The 20376-nt window shown below is 49.4% G+C and overlaps 6 protein-coding genes across 6 annotated transcripts; 2 read left to right on the top strand and 4 right to left on the bottom strand.

Moving 5' to 3' along the window:
* Positions 1-440: 440 nt before the first annotated feature.
* Positions 441-1628, bottom strand: N7516_001275 (uncharacterized protein; the record flags this gene model as incomplete). Its single annotated transcript, XM_057213997.1, has 1 exon — positions 441-1628. One exon carries the CDS (start codon positions 1626-1628, stop codon positions 441-443), a length of 1188 nt encoding a protein of 395 aa, XP_057075880.1.
* Positions 1629-1819: 191 nt separating this feature from the next.
* Positions 1820-6322, bottom strand: N7516_001274 (putative NF-X1 finger and helicase domain protein; the record flags this gene model as incomplete). Its single annotated transcript, XM_057213996.1, has 3 exons — positions 1820-2185; positions 2376-6186; positions 6309-6322. The coding sequence occupies 3 exons, from the start codon at positions 6320-6322 to the stop codon at positions 1820-1822; spliced, it is 4191 nt and encodes a 1396-aa protein (XP_057075879.1).
* A 2166-nt stretch (positions 6323-8488) lies between these two features.
* N7516_001273 (acetolactate synthase catalytic subunit) lies at positions 8489-10862 on the bottom strand (the record flags this gene model as incomplete). The annotated part of the gene is made up of 6 exons (XM_057213995.1): positions 8489-8556; positions 8614-8864; positions 8921-10355; positions 10414-10481; positions 10533-10631; positions 10699-10862. The coding sequence occupies 6 exons, from the start codon at positions 10860-10862 to the stop codon at positions 8489-8491; spliced, it is 2085 nt and encodes a 694-aa protein (XP_057075878.1).
* A 3032-nt stretch (positions 10863-13894) lies between these two features.
* On the top strand, positions 13895-15613 carry N7516_001272 (uncharacterized protein; the record flags this gene model as incomplete). Its single annotated transcript, XM_057213994.1, has 3 exons — positions 13895-14553; positions 14622-15503; positions 15577-15613. 3 exons carry the CDS (start codon positions 13895-13897, stop codon positions 15611-15613), a joined length of 1578 nt encoding a protein of 525 aa, XP_057075877.1.
* Positions 15614-16010: 397 nt separating this feature from the next.
* N7516_001271 (uncharacterized protein) lies at positions 16011-17468 on the bottom strand (the record flags this gene model as incomplete). Its single annotated transcript, XM_057213993.1, has 1 exon — positions 16011-17468. One exon carries the CDS (start codon positions 17466-17468, stop codon positions 16011-16013), a length of 1458 nt encoding a protein of 485 aa, XP_057075876.1.
* A 252-nt stretch (positions 17469-17720) lies between these two features.
* Positions 17721-20141, top strand: N7516_001270 (Mcm10/DnaG-type zinc finger protein; the record flags this gene model as incomplete). Its single annotated transcript, XM_057213992.1, has 1 exon — positions 17721-20141. One exon carries the CDS (start codon positions 17721-17723, stop codon positions 20139-20141), a length of 2421 nt encoding a protein of 806 aa, XP_057075875.1.
* Positions 20142-20376: the final 235 nt, after the last annotated feature.

Genomic DNA, 20376 nt, shown 5'->3' with positions numbered 1-20376 from the left:
AGGGGCGGAAGCTAGGGGAAGAGCAGGGTGAACACATGCAATGCAAAGACAATGAGCTAGCGAGAGATTGTGCGAATCAATTCATGTGACAAGAAACAAGGTGGGAAGAATAATGGGGGAGGGGGAAGAGCAGAAGGAAGTTGGTGGAGGATAAGCTGCGTGACACCTTGAGACTCCCCGAGACGTCACCCCGTGTGGACTTACGGCAGCGGATAGCGACTCCAAGGTAGTTGGTTCATAACATTCCACCTCTTATATTGCCAGTCCTTTCACGTATAAAGATTTAAATGGTTTAACTTCTATATTTCTATATTCCTAGAATTTTCAAAGGCCATTTAGGTTAGACAAAAATAAATAAATCTGTCCTTAATAACTGCCATACGGCAACAAATTGGGTTGCCTAAGTATGAGTGCAACAAGCAAATCAACCACCTCTCCCCCTAAAGATTCAATCTCTCCCTATCCAGATCCCAGTCCACCGCATGTCTAACCCCTTCTGCCAATAGAGAATGCTCGCCTCCCACGGGGGAATCGCACTCGGGACATTGACTCGTCTCCCTGGCTAGTCCACAGTCGCCAATGGTAAACGGATGCCCATTGCGACAGTAGTACCAATGCCCAGTTCCTCTGAACTCTTCAGCCATTGCCGAAATAACTTCAATGCGTTCCTCGTTGGTGATGATTGTGTAGAAGGTGCCTTTGCGCAACATCTTCTCAACGCTGCGAACTTCATCTGCCAATCCTCGTGTCTGGCCTGGGTGCGCATCACAAAGACCTTGAGCTTTTTGAATGGCAATCTGGCCATTTCTCAAGATTTTGTTCCTCTTTTCTGGTGTCAAGCAATGTGCTCGTTCGAGGGCATAGAGCTGTGCTAGGAAAATATGACCTTCTACCTGCTGCAGAAGTCGTTGGTGAGCGACGGCTTGGTGGATAAGGGTCTGGCAATCATCCTTGATTTCCTGTAGATCAAGCTCGAATCGAGGTATAACATCACTTGGTCGTGCTTGGGAAACGAGACTCAAAAGGTCAACGAGCAAAGCAATGTCTATACGAATTAAGAGCGCGGTACCCTGGAGGAAGCCTTTGGTCTGTAACACATTATCGACGTGATCAGGGTTGATTGTGATTTTCTGGCGTTGTCGAGCATTTTCAATCATTTTCCGAACTCTTTCAAATGGTTGCTCCTCGGGTTTCACACGGCGCCGATAGAGATCAACGCGCGTTCGTAGGTCAAGGATTGAATCCCATCGATCTGGATTTGTGTTTTGGATGATTTCTCCCATTATCTGGATTTGATGGCTTCGCGAGCCAGATATCTCAATCACCGCTGGCCAAGGAAACTTTCTTTGACCTTTGGTTTCATGCAATTCACGAACAAGCTGGGGAAGTTCTAATGCAAGAGGGACATATTCCCGGTTGAGCAAGATGATCAATTTTTTCGTCGACTCATCGAGGATAGCTCGGCGAATCAGCCGGCCATATCGGGCGACATCTCTCAATGGGCCACGACAGGTGGCGCATGTTTTGATATCTTGAATAGAGAACGGGGCCAATGATACGGAGATAGAGATGGGCTTGCCACTGGCGTCGACCTCATAATAGCTAGCCATGTCCATTTGCGCATCCATGCTTTCAATCGTCAAGAAATGGCCACATTTGGGGAATATGCATGGGGTTTCATCCAGGTCGATTTCTTTGTACGTTTGACCCAGAATGAAATCGACTTGATGATTTCGGATGTCCTCATTTCCGCAGATTTGACAGAAGGAGGATGAAGGACATTTTTCTCCGCATACTGACGGGCACTGATGCCCACAAGTCAGCATCTTTTCGCATCGCTTGGAACATGGAACATGATCACAAGGGGCTGCGCATGGCATTGAGCAGACGCTGTGAGGGCACGCTGAAAGACATTTTTCTTCTGCGCAAGGAGTGCACGGATCGAAGCACTTTCGTGGGCACTTGGAATGGCCGCAGTGCACTTCGCAAGGAGCTTTGCATGGAGGACAGGGCTCCTCACCGTGACAGGGAAAGCTGCAGGTATGAGCGCACGTAGAATGATTCCGGTCACACCGTTGCTCGCAATTTCCATGATTTGCTGGGATATGCTCGGGTCCTCTAGTGACGCAACGATAACACATCTTCTTGCACAAGTGTCCGCAAAGCAGGGGTGCGCGGCATTGAGCTAGGCAGCGATAATCCTTTGATTCCGCATCGATATGACATGGCAGTGAGACGGTATGATTGCAGCCCGGGATCGTCTTATCCACACGCAACAGACAGCGAACTGTTGAGATATTTTGATCTTGCCAACAAGGAAGGTTTGGCATTAGATGGCCGCATGGGAGCGTCCTGTTCTTTTGATATACGTTTACCATGCACTTTTCCGGACAAGGGTCCCCACATCGCTTAGGGCATGAATGATTACAGCCACTAAATGGTCGAGGGCAACGCTCTAGGCAAAAGACAGCGTTGTGAAGAAGATCTGAGTGGCACTTCTGAGCGCAGGCATGTCCACAGCCTAGTCGGTTGACACAGCGCAGGTTGCAACCCCCTTCGGGAGAGAGCTTTGGAAAGTCTTCTGGCGTCGAAACCGCAATCGGTGTATCTGGATGGCGAGGACATTGCAGCTCCAGGGCCTTCCCGATATTCTGATCTTGCTTCAAAATCTTTACGACTTGAGCCCACATGTGAACATGGATCGAGGTCTCGGAATTGCCGATGATGTACATGCCGTGTTGTGCTCGCGACAAAAGAACATTGATCCGATTAGAAGTGCGAAGAAACCCACATTGGTTCTTTGGGTTGCTTCGGACTAGAGATATCACAACAACCTTAGCTTCTTCGCCTTGGAAATTGTCTATCGTGGCCACCCGAAGAGTCTGTGACAAGGCTGCTTTGATCTTTGGCTTGGCCTTGGTCTCACAATCTGTGTAGCCCGCCTGCTTGAGATCATCTCGATCACGGTCCCCGACTACAATGGCAAAGAGTTCATCGAGCCTTTTTCGTAGTCGGTAGAGTTGGCCCAGATACGGAGTCAACACTGCAATGTCTCCGTGCTTGTATTCACCTTGTTGAATAAGATGATTGACGAGTGAAACGGTCATATCGACCTCATGAAGGTTCCAATGAGAGGTTGACATGGCATCGGCGTCGGATCCTCCTTCTTGCCGTCGGTGATCCAACCAGAATAATCTTTTTCGCATCCCTGCAATCTCCGGATACTCCGAGACAGATGGAGCATCCTTCAGCTTTGGATACAGGGTTTCACGGATCAACCGAGATATGGATGGATGCATTCGTCGCTGTGTTTCCAGCGTGCTGAACGGAGCTCCACAGTCCATGGGGCTTTTGTTTGAGCTCACCAGTCTTTCAAACAAGGAGATATCGAGTGAGTATTGCGCACCACCCCGAGGATTCTCGCTAGAAAGATCGTAATTTTGGACTTGAGGGCGAAGTTGTTGCTGATCACCAATGAGGATTGCATGCTCAACAGAAGGTATAAACGCCGTAAGGAGATGTGATTCAAGGACTTCACCAGCCTCCTCGCATAGCATGAACTTGCATGGAAGCCTTCTAAACATATCCAGTCTGCGAGCAAGTCCCGCTGTAGTGGCGCCGATTACGTCTGCTTGGGCTAGGCAGCGAAGGTGCATCTCATCCTGGACGCTATCGTACCCCTGTTTGGCGGCCTTGTGAGACGAGATTATTTGCCTAACGCTTTCGTCCAATTCAGCCCGGCAATCACGAACCCAACGGTTGTAAAGATGCTGTCGTTCTTTTCGAGACATCTCAAAAACACTGATGTCCATGAGCTCGTCCACATGCCGTGCACGAGTACTGTCTTTAGGTGCTGAGTCAAGCCAGGAATTGAGTGTTGTCTGGGGACTGGGGGCTTTTACTCCCAAAAGGCCATCTGCTTGAACCAGTGAAAATAGCTGATCGTGGTGCTTGGGATCTGCCCGCTGGATATAGGACTTGAGACGAGCAATGGGAACTTCCTTTTTCAGGTCAAGGGCGCGAAATTCATCCTCACACAATGAGAGTCTCTCGGCTGTGTACCATCTTTCTTTCTTCTCCATCTTTGTTCTTGCTGTATCTTTGGCGACAGTCTGAAGGTTGAATCTTTCCAGCCTCTCCGACTTGGACTGGGATCCAATACGAACGATTTGCGAGGTCACATTGTTGTCCAGTAAAGCCTCAAGAAGTTGATCAAGAGCATGATTGGTATATGTAACACATAATATGGGCCCTAACTTCCCTCTGGCTGCCTCTTTGTTTGCCAGTAAAACCTTTACAAGAGCCACACCAGTGTAGCTCTTGCCGGTACCAGGTGGCCCTTGTATCAAACCAAGCTTTCGCTTCAAGCAACTGATTAATGCATGAGCCTGTGCGCCATCCAGGGTTGAATGATCCTGTACATATTTCACGTCAGATGGTTGATTGACGCGGACGAAGAAATTAGTATCATCCTTCATGAGGCAGCGGAGATTGAATGCAAAGCCAGGCTGCGAAGCATATAGTGGAGGAGCCATATCGGATATGTTGAAATTCTCGAAGACCCACGGAACAAACAGCTCTGGGAAAGGCAGGTTTTGGGCCACCTTCATTGATTGAAGTGCTTGGAGCGCCGGTTCAAAGGCTGGAAGAATGACTCCTGGGAACTCCACCAGAGACATAGTAGGCTTCTTGGAACTAAAAAGGTCCAGAACGACTTGAGTGTTGGTGTACCGAGAATCAACAAGCATCAACATAATCGAGCCTCTCGTGGAGCTCTTCCACAATGCCCTTGACTCTGCCCTGTCCTGTCGGGGGTTGTGATCATGTGGGAGGTTGTCATCCCTCTTACGCCTGGGTGACATGTCACGATGTGTGACGGTGCAAAACAACACCACATCTTTTTGAATGATCAGACACACAAGCGCGCCGGGCTGTAGACGCTTTGAGTTCTGCCACCACATCTCTCGGGCCATGGGTGTGTAGTTTGCTACAGCAGCAGGCTGAGGGAAGTCGACTTCGAAGTAAAGACCCGAAAGCCAATTGAATTCGAGACTGACCACCGAGGACTTAGGATATACGAACTTGCGCAATTGTGACTTCTGGGCACGCGGACTTAGTTCATGGTGGATTGCATCTCTAAGTTGACCAATGGTGTCTTCTCGCAACAACCGAAAGTTCCGATCTAGCAATCCGTCGATGCCATCAATATGCCACATAAGTGGGTTATTGACAGGTAAGTACTCCCCTCGAAGGCAGCATATTTCTTCGAAGCTAGGCATGATCCTAATCTGGCAGATGTCGTCGAAGTCATTGTTGTGTCTGCCCCCGGGACTCTCGCGGTTGGCGACAAAAGCGACATTGCTTTCCTTCTTGGCTTTCTTCTCTGGAGTACCCGTTGGGAGCGACTTTCCAGTCTCCATGCGTTGAAGAAGACGATCAAGATGCAGCCGAGATTGATAAAGCCTACCGCTCATGCCATTCTTGCTATTCATCGAGGTAAACACAGTTTCAAATCTCTGTGCAACGGCATGCAGACAGTCCTGGATAGGAGCCGTAGAATTCAGGTCCGCAATGCGAGAAAACGTGTGTAGAGATGCCTCCAGTAACATGGCACTGCCTTCATTGGTGGTGTCGACTTCGAGAACCCCACAGATGAAATTGAGCCATCGCGCTGCTCTGGATCCGTCAATTCCAAACAAGACATTGTAGATTGTGCCCACTGCCTGCTCCAGTACCAGAGAGGAGACAACCTCAGGATTTGAAATAGTCTCTAGAAAAGGTAGCACCTGAGTCTTGAAAATTAGGTCTCTCGTTGCGGCGTCCATGTGTTCGAAATTCTCCTCGACAAGGTCCAAGACGAGGCGCAAGCCATCTTCACTCGCCAATGTCCGGATAACTTCTTGTCGTATACTGGCGTCAGATTCAATCAGTTCCCTCGCTTTCCGAAAGATGGTCGTTTTCTTCCCTGAAGAGGGACGGATGACTGTCGCGCGTGAAGGAATGCTGCCTTGCCATACTCGAAATGCCTTTTCTGCATTCAGCAAGCCACGATCTCCTCGGGGCAAGGGCTCAGTGCATTGGATCTGGCTAGTCGGGACTTTTGGGCTAAGGCTTTGGTCATTGCTCACATGAGCAAATTTGCATTTCTTCCGTCGGCAATTGCCTCTAGCGAAGTCACGGCATATCCTTTAATAGGTTGAATCAATTAGCACATTCCGCAACTTACTTAGAGAGTTCTCCAAATAGATTCAGATATCTCTCAAATCGCTTGCGGTATACTGCAAACGTAAGGGAGGTCTGAAACACACCTTTGGGGGTCCATGGTCTAGTATCATTTTTTGGTTAAGTGTTTGGCGGAAAGAAGATGCTCGAGGGGAAGGTCCCTAGCTGCCTGATATCACAAGAAAATGTGATCTGTGCAGGTCAAGGCGGTTGAAAGCACTGCAATAAGCTGATCTCTAATAGTCGTTTGCTGCGTGATATGCAATTCCGGTAGTATGAAAGGGTATGATTGAAAGAAAGAGCGGAGGGACCGGAATATAATATATATATCCAAATTGTCAGGTGCTAACGCGCGATTGTCCACTTGCACAAATATTACGCGGATAACTTAAGGGGAAGGTAAGATATGCTGCCTATATGGCAGCAGGTACCAGGGCATGTGCCCCACTGACTAACTACATAACATCTCCAGGGCTGCCGCCGGCGGGCTCCAACGTGGGGTTGTAGTAGTGTACATGGATGGCAACCAATGAGTAGTAAAGCAAAACGAAAGGGGAAAAATTAGATAAAAATCTTCCCTCTATCCTCCATACTTTGCATAGTTATATACTAAGGCCAATTGAAAGCGATGGCGTAAAGAGGATATTGCGAAAGACCGGAGTGAGACGTGCTAGCGAGCCTCGCCTCTGCTAGCGGCTTCGGTTGGGGTTTATAGCTCTCTCTGATCGGTAAGACGGGGTATAGTCATTAATAGGTGCCGCCGCCGAAAGCTATACCGGGCCGAGAGCTATACCGTGCTGCCGAATGTATTTTCTTCTTACTGCTTCCGTTGGTACTACACGGGTACTACGCGGGTACCACATAGTAATGCCACCGCCGAAAGCTATATCGGGCCGCCGAATTTCTACCGCTTCTTTGCCGCTTTAACTACGCGGGTACCACGTAGCAGTCTTTGATATTGAGAGATGAAATGCTTACTACGGTACGCCGTGAGGATTTAAGGGGTTGGTGCTCGTGGGTACCACGCAGCACTCCTTTGATATAGAGAGCTGAAATGATTACTACGGTACGCTGTGAGGATTTAGGGGGTTGGTGCGCAACCGGAAAAGGAAAAAAAGCTTGCAAATTATGATTTAAAAAGAAAACCGGTGTCCTGCACGAAACCTAGGACATGCTACCAGATGTTACGCTGACAGCCCAGGGGAAGGTAAGATATGGGTTCCATTGGTTGCAGCCAGCGCTGCCTATATGGCAGCAGGTATGACGGTGTACAAAATATAGTGCTCAATGCCAAGGAGTGCCTGACTTATGCCTGAATTAAGCTCTGTTTTAGACTGCTTTCAGGCCTCTCTATATAGTGTAAGTACTGTAACCAACTCAGCATAGAGTAACTAGGCGCCGTTAACCTATAAAAATGGAGACGTTTCTATGTTTTTGGACGGTTTGCAAGTGTTAAAAATGGATATGTCGATATTTGTATGGGATAAAGGTTTTATTTTCGATACCTGCAAACCGTCTAAAAAGATGGAGATGTCGCCATTTGTATGGGGTTGAAAAGCTTCATTTTTGACACCTGCAAACCGTCCAAAAAAAATGTGATGTCGCCGTTTGTGTAGGGTACTGTTGACACCCCAGGTTCTGCCAGCTGGATATTCACCAATAACAGCTAAGGGGTAAAGGGCGGTATGTCAAATAAAAGAGGCGGTATGATAGATTGGGAAGGCGGTAGCAGAAGGGGTGTTAACACCTTTGCGGAGTCACTGTAGGCTAATACGTGCATTGTTAGCCAGCAAAGACAAAAGCCATCCGAGATGATAATCATACACGAGCAATTGCTTAAGAATACGTAATAAAACAAGAGAATAATGCCTTCAATGACTAACTGCTCCTATTTAATGGAACCCGCACGTATCAATTTCCCAAGCCCCATTGAGGAACCCGAGACGTCAATGATTATATACAAGAGGAACAACCGGGCAAGAGAAAAGGCCAACATCGATCGAAGGCCATGGCGAAGGTTGTGTTTCATGCAACTCGCCGTGGTTGTTTCAAGGATATAGTGAAGGGCAACCCCCCACACAGGCGTATAGAACCCGCGAACACCAAACTTCTCTGCCAGAGAGACCTCCAAGAGCAATCTGGTTAACAAATTTGTTGTTCATCTTTAGACAGATATTGCCTCAATCGCTTTTGGTGAACCAGCCAAGAAACGCCATGGATATCAAAGTACAGAAATATGATTGTCAAGGTGACATTGGCTAGTCACCTACTCTTTCCGGACATGGAAGTCCACATTACGCTCGCGCATCAGCTCCTTGCGCTCCAAATCCTTGGCTGTAATAAATGAGTTAGCAGTGTTGCAAGTCAATCACTGGCTAGGGGGTCGCGTACCTTCATCATAAACCAAGAACTCGTGCAGACCACGGCCAGAAGGCACCATGGGAAGAACGGGCACCTTGCGGTCAGTGATCACCTCCAGGAGGGCAGGGCCATCGTGCTCAATCAGCCACTTAAGCTTCTCCTCAAGTTCGGAGGGCTTGAAGCACTTATCGGCAGCGACGCGCATGGCCTTGGCAAGGGGAACGAAGTCGGGGTTCTGCTGGTGAGTGTGGGAGTACCGATCCTCGTAGAAGAGGTTTTGCCTGGAACAAAAAGGTAAGTCAGATATACTGGGAAGAGATCAGAGACAGCAGCTTACCATTGAGTGACCATACCCTGCTCTTCATTGTTAATCAGGAGAACCTTGACACCAATGTTGAACTGAGCAGCGGTGGAAAGCTCAGTGAGAGTCATGTTGAAAGAAGCATCACCATCGATGTCGATGACCAGGCAGTCCGGACGGGCCACCTTGGCTCCAAGGGCGGCGGGGAGACCGTAGCCCATAGTACCGAGACCACCGGAGGTGATCATGGTACGAGGGTGGCGCCAGCGGAAGTGCTGAGCAGTCCACATCTGGTGTTGTCCGACACCAGTGGTGATGATAGTCTTTTCCTTCCGGTCGGCGGTGAGTTCGCTAAGCTTCTCGATAATAGCCTGGGGCTTGATAGGACCGTCATCGGTCTGGCGGTCGTAGAGCGAGAGGGGGAAGCGCTGCTTCCAGTCATTGATCTGCTCGAACCACTCAGGACGCTCAGGAACAGCCTTGACATGGGGCAGAAGAAGGCGGAGGTTGTCGGCACAGTCACCCTCCACGGCCTCGTTAGCCTGAACAACCTTGTTGATGTTCTTGGGCATGATCTCGAAATGCACGATACCACCACGGCCTTCACTAGCGGCAAGCTTGGCTTGAGGCGCAAACTTGGGGATACTGAGAGTGACACGGTCATCGAAACGGGCACCAACGGCAATGATCAGATCGGCCTCTTGCATAGCCATGTTAGCGTAGGCGGATCCGTGCATACCCAGCATGTGAAGAGCCTTAGGATCCAGCTCATCGAATCCACCAAGACCCTGAAGGGTGGTGGTGACCGGAATGCATGCCTTATCGGCAAACTCCTTAAGGATCTCGGGGCCATCGGGACGGGCAAGGAGACCCTGTCCGACGTAGAGGACGGGCTTCTTGGCAACGTTAACGAGGTTAGCAACACGGTTGATGGTGCCCTCGAGCTGCTTGCGGCCCATTTCACGGGCTGCCACGGTAGCTGCGCTAGGGAGCGAAGGGATAGTGCTGTGCATGGGAATGGGGTTGCGGAGAATTCCAGCGGTGACATCCTTGGGCAGGTCAACCAGGACGGGACCGGGACGACCACTCGTGGCGATCTCGAAAGCTTCCTGGATGCGGCGAGGCAGCTCACCAACGGACTTGACCATCACATTCCACTTGGTGCAAGCACGGGAGATACCGATCACATCGGCTTCCTGGAAGGAATCGGTTCCAATAGCGCTGGTGGGGACCTGACCACAGAAAACAACCATCGGGGTACCATCAGACATGGCATCTTGCATGGGAGTGATGACGTTGGTAGCACCGGGGCCAGAAGTAACGAGAACGACACCGGGCTTGCCAGAGGCACGAGCATAACCCTCGGCCATGTGACCAGCACCCTGTTCATGCTTGGGAAGGAGGAACTCGAAGTGCTTGGAGTTGTAGATAGCATCGAAAACGGGGAGAATGGCACCACCGGGGTAACCGACTGTATGTCATGTATTAGAATCGGCCAGTTGTGCAGCATTCAATCATGAGATACTCACAGACGTGCTTCACACCCTGGCGAAGCATCATCTCGTGGAAGATCTCTCCACCACTCATTCCAACCATTCTTTGTACTAATCAGTTTCGGTGTTTCCAAGCCGTCACGAGGGTAACATACGAGTCATCGAGCTCGGGGAGCTGGCGATGTTGCAAGGGAGAAATCTCATTGCGATGGGGCTCCTGGTTGAATGCCGGACTGGGCACGGGTCTGGATTCCCTGAGGATTAAATAAATTAGAACAAGGCTTCAATTGCATTGCAATCATAGGGGGGAGAAAAACTAACGGATTTGAAGCCGTAGCTGTGCTCTGGGTACGCTTCTGGACAGAGGAGCGGTGGGGCGAGGCCGCCGAAGCCACAAACGAGGTCGAAAAAGGTCGACGTCCAGTAAGCTGTTTCTGGAGGTGGAATGCGCGCAGAGCGCTTTTTGAGGGTCTTAAAGGCATCATTTTGTATGATAGCCAAGCCAGGAAGACTGAGGGGAGAGTGATTTAAAAAGTAAGGAAAAATGAGTGCCAATTGACCGCTGAAGATTGCCAGTGACTCGTCTCTGGGGTTTCCGAGAAAACGCCTAACCCAAAATGTCCGACCGCTCTGAGTCAAGAAATTCGGGTTTTCTGATTGGCTCGACGCCCCTCCGCGCCCTCCGACCTCGGCCGTTGTTAGATCACCTGATTTGGAGTTTTCGTATGTCCTCGGCAAAAATATGGTCTCCGACGTACATATACATAACTAACTGCTGTACGCCTCCTAACAAAACATTGACAAATTTGACATGGCATGTACGTGGAACTATATATTGGTCACAGGGACTTCAAAGTCACAATTGTCCAACATCTCTTTACACAGAACTCACCGGAGCCTTGTCCGATTTTAGATCTTCCTACCTTTTTTTGGTCAAGTGGGTCTAGATCGGGCCGGACATCTGGGCCAAGCTACTGTACTCCAAGGATGTCTATGCCTGCTGCGCCCTTTGTAGATGCGATGTTATTGACCCCTTACTTCATCATCTGCGAGTACACAAGCCTCCAGCATCTGTTGCTCGGCTAAACTTCTGGTACTTTTGCTGACCACCTCACCTACACAGCCTAGCATAGAAATCAACCATCCTTTCGTTATTTCGAAAACTTCGCTTTCTATACTAGTGTTCTACCTTTGGCTTGGATGATTTCCTATGGGTACATTAAAATGCTCTGTATCCTCAGAATAGTAGGTTAACATATATAATACCTAGGTATATAACTAGATCGAGTAGGATATGAGAGAACAGAAAACAAAATAAATATTGCATAGTACATTAGTAAATATTAATGCTACATTTCTAAAATTATCCCCACATCCCTGTCGATCGAATTGGACTTACTTATCCGCATTGTATCTTTTAGCCTAGGGCCGATTAGGGGCGATGAAGCGTGCCACCAAGGACTTTAGTTCTATTGGCTATTACTGCCAGCAGCAGATTACTCGGATACTCTCCCTCCCATTTTATTGGTTTTTTTTTTTTTTATTATTATTCTCTTTTTTGGTAGGCTGTAAACCAAGCATATTCTGTGCAAGAGACTTTTCTATATACTATAACCTCTGAAAAAGAATATCCAAAAAGACATGACAAGGCCGCATAAGCAGCCGACTATTCTTGTATCGTACGACTTACACCGACTCCACTCATATAGTACACATAAGGATCTATACAAACAAAAACCTCCATTGATTAATTGATAGATTGATATATTCCCAAGTACTTTATAATGATATAATACCTTTCAAATCAAAAGAAAATTGGCGATAGTGAACATATGTCTATGTTGTATGTTGTATGTTGTACGTCGACATAATCGACATATGTATGCGGAGGAAAAGCAGTAAATCAATATTGGTCAACACGACCAAAGTCCGACATAACACATTTCTTCACCTATAGCCGATGCAGCCTCATCGACCCCCACATTTATATCATTGCAGCCGTACACGGGTTGTGCAATCATCCGTATAGATTCTACGACTCTTTGGATGTTTCACTTGACGTTGTGAAGATATCTAACTTATATCCAGGGTTGAACTTCGACCAAGATTTTTGAGACTGATCAGTGAGAAAATAGCCATAATAATTCCGTCATACTGGACTCGTTGATATATTTTCCAACCGGCTTCTATCCTCACCATTCTGGCAGTTTTTGTGACCATGGGCAGCATGGCCAAAAGACCAAACTTTCTTGTTATCCATGATATTGGCTTCAGCGACATCGAGGGGAGATTGAAACTCCTTCACTTGCAAACTAGCGAAAGGGGGTATCCAGATGGACTTCCCCACTCCTTTGCGACTTTATCAGAGACCTCACAGGACACCGTATATCATACAATTATATCTAGAACATGATCACACATCTTCGTTTCACATGTGTCAACCTGCATTTACTAAGGTGAATATGGGCATATTGGAACGATGAGAGACCTTGCACTTTGTTCTAGAAGCTCCTATAAGAACCATTTGCTCCTCAGAGCTAGCAATCCTTACAACTATCAGCCTTCATTGGAAGGTTACGGGTCCCAAGCACCTTGTTTGAATATAGATGGATTTTATATGGAAGTGGCAAATACTTGAAACCAGTTAGTAGATCTTCCTAGGGATTTCTATTCGTCTCAGAAAATCACCGAAAGGATGATCGAATTGCCTCGGAAACTGCACGGAAGAGAAAGTGCAGAAGCCTTCTTTGCCTACTGTGTTGATTGTAGTATGCGCATATTGAGACATGGCATAAAGCAGGCTTTTCCGTTTGAAAAATTGGCTATGTATATATGTAGCCACGTTCCATTTTCCATGTTTTCCCGGTTTCATCGGGCCGTATATGGCACAATGCCGATTTTTAGGTCCACTTCTCGGGATCCCTCAATCCGATATGCTCGGCTTGACACCCCACGGTCCAGGAACATACCTAGGTACCCTACGTACATCGTAGAGGAAAGCCATTTTGTAGATATAAAGGAATGAATCTAGGATTTAAGTAAAAAGAGGAATTGAAGAGTAGCAACTTGGAGAAGAGAGGAGAGATATTCCAGCATGAAACTACAACATCGATAATGGCTAACTATATATGTCGTCATAGCCAAATCCGGTAGAAAGTCCCCGCGAGAGGAAAAGAGGAAAACGGAATCAACCAATCAGAAATGGTGGAGTTATTGATGAATGGGGAACTCTGGAAAGAGTCTCATTGCAGCTCCCCGCAAAGTGGCTGAACGCAGTCACCGAACTTCCCCAAAAAGGCAAAAATGGCCCTGTTGTAACCCCACGTGCCTGACCTTTTTACCCGGGGAATCGGGGAATATGGGGGGAACATCCATTTGAGAAATTACATACAAATTACCACTCTAGCTCTTCTACTTTTTTTTCTACTTCTTTTACCTCTTCTGTTCCTTCTTTTCCCCTTTCCTATTCTCAATTCCTCTCCTCCCTCCCCCGCCTTTACCCTTCCCCTACCCCGCCATGTCACTTCAACAAGAGCTCGTACCGCAAACAGAATCCATCGCGGACGTCTACGCAACGGACGACGCCTCGGTGAATTCGGTTGCACCAGAACACCAGCAGCGATGGACCAATCTCATTACCCAGTTCAATAAGACATATAACCACCGTCCAGACTTCGTGGCGCGCAGTCCCGGCCGTGTAAACATCATCGGCGAGCACATCGACTACTCACTGTACGATGTTTTGCCGACTGCCGTTAGTGTTGATGTGATCATGGCCGTCAAGGTGGTCCCCGCCAGCAGCGCAGAGGGCACTACCATCACGATCGCCAACGTCTCGCCAGAGAAATTCCCCACCCGAGAGTTCAGCGTGCCCCACGATAAGGATGTCGAGATCGACCCCAAGAAGCACGAGTGGGTGAACTATTTCCGCGCCGGTCTATCAGGTGCCCTCAAGTTCCTGCGCAAGGAGAAATCCGATGGCTCGCTTGTTCCTGCCAGTATGCAGATCTTGGTCGATGGCAATGTGCCACCCGGTGGTGGTATCTCCAGCAGTGCTGCTTTCGTGTGCGCTAGTGCCCTGGCTGTCATGAAGGCCAACAACCATGACGTCTCCAAGCAGGATCTGTTAGATCTAGCTGTTGTCTCAGAGCGGGCTGTTGGCGTTTATTCCGGCGGGTGAGTTACCCCCTCCGTCAACAGACGAGAGCAACCAACCAAAAGCTAACATTACTGCGTGACCATAGAATGGACCAAGCAGCATCTATCTTCTCAAAGCGCGGCTACCTGCTCTACACCCAATTCTTCCCTAAATTCAAAGCCCACCACGTCCCAATCCCCACATCCTCTGACGAAATCACCTTCCTAATGGCCCAGAGCTTCGTAACCTCCAACAAGGCCGACACCGCCCCGCGCCACTACAATCTGCGCGTAGCAGAATGCACCCTCGCTGCCGTGATCCTCGCTAAACACCACGGCGTGACACTCCCCAAGGACAACAGCTCACTCGGCTACAGCCTGCGCAACTTCCACAACGAGCTAATGACCAAAGAAGGCCGTCTCCAAGATCCACTGGAGTACCAAATCGACTCCGTGATCCAGGCGACGATGGACCTGTTCACACAAGGAGAGGGGTACACACGCGAGGAGATGGCGCAACTGCTGAGCATCACCGTAGCCGAGCTAGAGTCGACCTTCCTCTCCGCATTCCCCGTGCAAGCGGAGCGATTCCAACTCCGCCAGCGCGCGCTGCACTGCTTCAAGGAGGCGCGTCGTGTGCTCGATTTCAAGGCCTGTCTCAGCAAGGCTACGCAGCTGGACGAGAAGCGCATTCACTATCTCGGTCAGTTGCTTAATGAGTCGCAGGAATCGTGTGCCACGGTATATGACTGCAGTGCACCGGAGGTCGATGACATCTGTGCTATTGCGCGTCGTGCGGGTACTTGGGGTAGTCGTTTGACTGGTGCTGGGTGGGGTGGTTGCACGGTTCACATGTTGCCTCAGGGTAAAGTAGGGGCTGTTACTGCTGCGCTGAGGGATGAGTACTATCTTAAGAAGTTCCCGGATATCAGCAAGGAGAAGTTGGAGCAGGCTATGGTTATTAGTAAACCGTCCAACGGGTCGTTCTTGTATGTTGTTCCCTTCCTCGCTCCTTTGATCGCTGGCACACACTGGACGATGGCTAACGTTTTTCGGTTATAGGGTTACGGGGGCTGCTATTGACCAGATCCCTCTTTGAATATTGCATAGCAGATTGAAACGAAGCCCACTTGATTAGGGTTAGCGATTATGATGAGATCAAAAATATAAAATTACATTCATCCTTCATGGATTATTCAACAGAAGAGTATACACCGACGCTGCACAAAGATGTGCCGGGTGGAAGAAAGATCTCCTGGACACAAGTGTCTTCCTCCAATATGTGCCTTCCAAGCAATCGCGTAGATTCGTTGGGATTGTGGGACGAGGCGAGCCTTTCGGCTCGACTCACTTGCACTGGCGGTGTGGCCCTGTCTGGGTAGGAGGCCCAGGCCTCTAGATCTATAGACAGAATCTTTCAACCATAGAACTTGCTGGTGGGATTCGTCCGAAGCCAGGCAATAAACTACCTGCATAACACACGGCTATGTTATAGTTCAGTCGGTTGTGTCCTGGAAATTCAAGTCTTCTTGGGTGCAGCCTTGGCGAAGAAAGAGCTCATTTTCTGCATCCCGCTCGTGTTGACCTTCTTCAGATTCTTGACTGCTTGGGATTCTGCAGCCTTGGACTTTTTCCTCCTCCTCTTCCTTGCGACGTTTCTTCTCGGCTCGCGTATCATCTTCTTCGTCATCAAGGGATCGTTTCCGACTGAAGTTGGACATGTCGCGTGATGCGAGAGCTTTAGCTCGAAGGTCTGCAATCTCCTTGAGACGGTCTTTAAGTGGCTTGAAATCGATCGGGCTCTCTGTAGAAGCGAGAATCTCATCTACTCTCGAGGCCATGGTGGCGGGCAGATATGACTCCTTCATGAAGGATAGTGCAGTGGAAATTCGGAGGAGCCGAGTAATAGAATCCGTAGCTGTGGACTCTTCGCCCGGTGGCTGTGGCACGGGTGTCGATTCCCCTGCAGGTGTCGCAACAGACGGGGTCGCAGTTGTGTCCACAGTCGAGGGTGAATTCCGCCCCTCCTCGGATTTCGAGGCTGATTCCTGGTCCTCATTTGACGGCTCCTGGCTAGTCGCAACATCTTCTCGTTTAACCGACATCAAGGGTGTGGCTAGCGCCTGGCGAACAAAACGCTCCTCCAGACTCACAGGAAGACCCTGATCCGCCATGCGTTCTGCCTTTGTGATCAACTCTTGAACAAGCTTCGTCTCATTGAACCGGAACATCTTCTCATCACCGGCCTCGACCACTTCACAGATAGCTTCCGCCCGTGCTAGGAGGGAGCCTCGGAATTCATCATCATAAAGGACTTGGCGCAGATTCTTAGGCATATCGTCTTGGGAGTCGATTATATCGTCTAATGGCTGGAATAGAGAACGGCCCGATTTCGAAGGCGCTAACAGCGGAACCATGAAAAATATCGCATCAATTGGGGTTGCCACCAGGAACTCTGCCTTCTTGGTTATTGAGCCCTGCAAAGAGGGCTCCTCGGGGTCCTTTTTCTCTTCTTCTAACGAGTTTGAGGTTTCGCGCGTGCGAGGTTTGAATAGGATACTCCGTGCCATATGCGCCGGCGGCGCAACAACTGTAAATTCGTATATACCGCGATCCGGGCAGAAGAAGTAGCGTGTTAAGTCTCCCGATTGGGGATCTGGTAGGGAGAGGAGGCGCGCATTGTCGCTAGTAGAAGATGGGAGGATGAACGTTTTGCTCGGTTTCTCTGCCGCAACGAGGGATTTGGTATTAGTCTCGTCTTCAGACTTCTTCGATTTCGAAACTGGGGCTGATCGAGTCCTCATTGTGAGTGTGATATAGGTGGAAGTGAAGGTGAAGACCAGAAGATCGACGGTGGAAACGGAAGGGGCTAAAATGGCAAGGGCAACCGCGACGCGAACGCGCCTTCCCGACCCAATCAGCCCAGTGCGCGATCCGTCACTTTCACTTTGCATTAGCGAGTTTCAACCCTTGTTGTTGTGTTATTGTATCCCTGTGCTCTATTCTCTATTCTCTGTTATCTGTGATCATTTCGATTATCCCCTTCTACATACTCTACATACTCTACATTCTGTATTCTACACTCCGCGCAAGGGCAAAAGGGCGTGGGCCGCAAATGACGCTCCATGGTATATTCGGTCTCTGATTACGCCTGAATAACTCTCATTAATCGCCAGTAAGGTCCCTTCAATTGTTTATGCTAATCGATGGCTAACTATTCTCCCCCCGCCAAAGTGGTTGAACCTGCGTGGCCGCCCCAATCGCCCCGCGCGGCTCTCTTGAGTTCGCCAGCGGGACGCCGAAAGTACCAAGACATGCAACGCCCTCGAGAGAATCCGACATCGCCATTGAAGCGCTCAAGTACCACGCCTAATCTCCGATCAAGAGCGAGTCAAATTGTGGACGAAGATGACGGAGAAGAGGAGGACGAAGAAACCCTGCAGCTTCAGCTAGCCGAGATCAAAGCGCGTTTGAAGTTGAAGAAACTCCAACAAAAGAATCGCGGAAGGTCCAGTTCGAACCTAGAGGATGAAGATGTTCGACCAAATTCCGTAATCAGCGCTCAGCGAACAGAAGATCGTGGTGCGACACCAAGAATCATTAAGGGAGGGAGACAAAGAACGAGCAGCGATGGAATCCAGGTTCCGGCATCACCTACCAGGCGAGAACTGCCTCCCGCCGATCCAATATCGCCCCGGAGGTATGTCATGGGAATAGATAAGGGCTGGAAGGCCAGTGATGTATCCTTGAAACGACCTCCAAGTTCAAGACCCGGGCCTCGACCAAGCAGTCATATGGGATTTCGAGACGGTGCGACACCGCGCTCTAATGACATATTTAGCTCGCGGCCCCAAACTTCTCCTTCGTCAACCGGGGGGGTCAACCGAATAAAAAGTTTCAGCGAGAGAATGGCGGAAGGCAGGGCGGCCGAGAAATCTCGGCTGGAGAGAGCAGAAAGGGTCCAGGCTAACCGCAGTTCAGCTTTTCAAGTCGACAAGTCGGAGATTGATGCCTTTAAAGCTGCGGCTTCGGACACAAGGCCTTCATCCCCACCATCATCATCACGAGAGCGCCCCATGGAAAGCTTCAGCCGTGAGGATATTCTTCGATCTATGGGACAATCTCGCCCATCTGGTCTACAACGCAGTAATACAACCCCGAATGTTCGACGATCCGAGGGAATTGGCCACAACGAGAGACAATCTCATTTACATAGGCGAACTCATACCGCAGAAGAAGAACCAAGTTCTTCACACAAACTAGGCGAAACAGATGATGCTTTGATCAAGGCGCCGGATTCTTCAAAATTCGAGTCCTACTCATCGCTACATCTATCAAGCCGAGTTCTTCCACATTCATTCTTGAGCCGCACACTCGCAGAAAAGAGGGTTTTACGCATCCCAGACCTACTTAAAACCGTTAAGGCACCAGCATTCGAGCTCCCAGAGGACATCGATGGGGACTTCGTGGTATTTGGCATCGTTGCGTCAAAGTCCGATCCCAGGGACAAGAAAGCTTCGGGGAACGCGTCAGCCCAAGAAAAGGACCCTTATGATGATGGGCGTAACAACACCAACAGATATATGGCCATTACCCTGACCGACCTGAAATGGACTATTGACCTCTTCCTTTTCGACACTGCTTTCCCCCGTTATTACAAAATCTCGGAAGGGACTGTCGTCGCAATTCTGAACCCTACAATCATGCCTCCACCAAAGCACAAGCTGGACACAAACAGATTCAGTCTGTCATTGTCTTCATCAGATGACAAGGTCCTCGAGATTGGCAAGGCACGGGATATCGGGTTCTGCAAGGCTGTGAGAAAAGACGGAAAGACCTGCCAATCCTGGATAGATGGTCGAAAGACCGAGTTCTGTGATTTCCACGTCGATATCCAGATCCGACGCACTCAGGGCCAACGCTCAGGAGTCAATTCTGACACCGGTATGCTTGGTCCTGGTGGTAAATCCGGCTCGCGCACCGGATTGTTCGGGGAAGGAGCGAAGCGAGGAAGTGCTTTCAAGCAAGGACTGAAACACGATGGTCCTAAGTATGACATGGGATCTCAATCGCTCTACTACGTGGCGCCCTCCAGAAACCACGGTGGTGGTCGTTCGTCCTACAACCCCATGGGAGGCTCGGCGGCAAACCTGATTGATGCGCATGACGACCCCTTCATCGCCTCGGGTATGATGGGCCGCGGTATGGACAGCAAGGAGGAACGAATGCGCAGACGTCTCGCGACCCAACAGCGAGAGCGTGATATCACCCAAAAGCTAGTTTCTGGCCGTGTCGGTGGTGTGGGTGCCGAGTACCTTCGCACAAGGACCGGCAACGAGAGTCCGACCAAGGACAAAGCATCAGGCACCCCGTTACCCAAGAGCCCCACCACAACCCACGGCATGGATATGACCACCTTCGGTAAAGCCAAGAACGTCCGTTTAAGCCCAATGAAGCGTGCCCATGACAAGCCTCACGGCAGCGGGGTCAAGAAAACGCGGTTCATCACTTCAAGGGGTATCAGGGAGGCTGGCCGAGAGAGCCTGGGTGCGCCAGCTGAGACCACACCAAGTGGGAAACAGATACTCTTGGATGATGACGATGATGATGATTTGGAGTTCATTTGATGCATCCAAATGCCCCTATCCATCTTGTCACCACTTCAACCCCTGGGTCCCCCTTGAGGATACTAAGAATACTCATAACGCTGTAACGAATACAAAGCATGTCCCGGTTGCATTGGGCGGATTTCTTTTTTGTTGGATTTGTCCAGGAATAGAGCTAGATACAGTCCCTGTCATGAATCGATGTGATGATTAACATAATGTATTTGTGCCTCAATTATAAGGCCCATGGAAGGCT

Source organism: Penicillium verrucosum (genome assembly GCF_028828655.1).
Source record: "Penicillium verrucosum strain IBT 35672 chromosome Unknown utg000001l_segment0_segment0, whole genome shotgun sequence".
NCBI lineage: Eukaryota > Fungi > Ascomycota > Eurotiomycetes > Eurotiales > Aspergillaceae > Penicillium > Penicillium verrucosum.
Note: the sequence above shows the minus strand (reverse complement) of the source record. Positions and strands in the feature narration are given on the sequence as shown.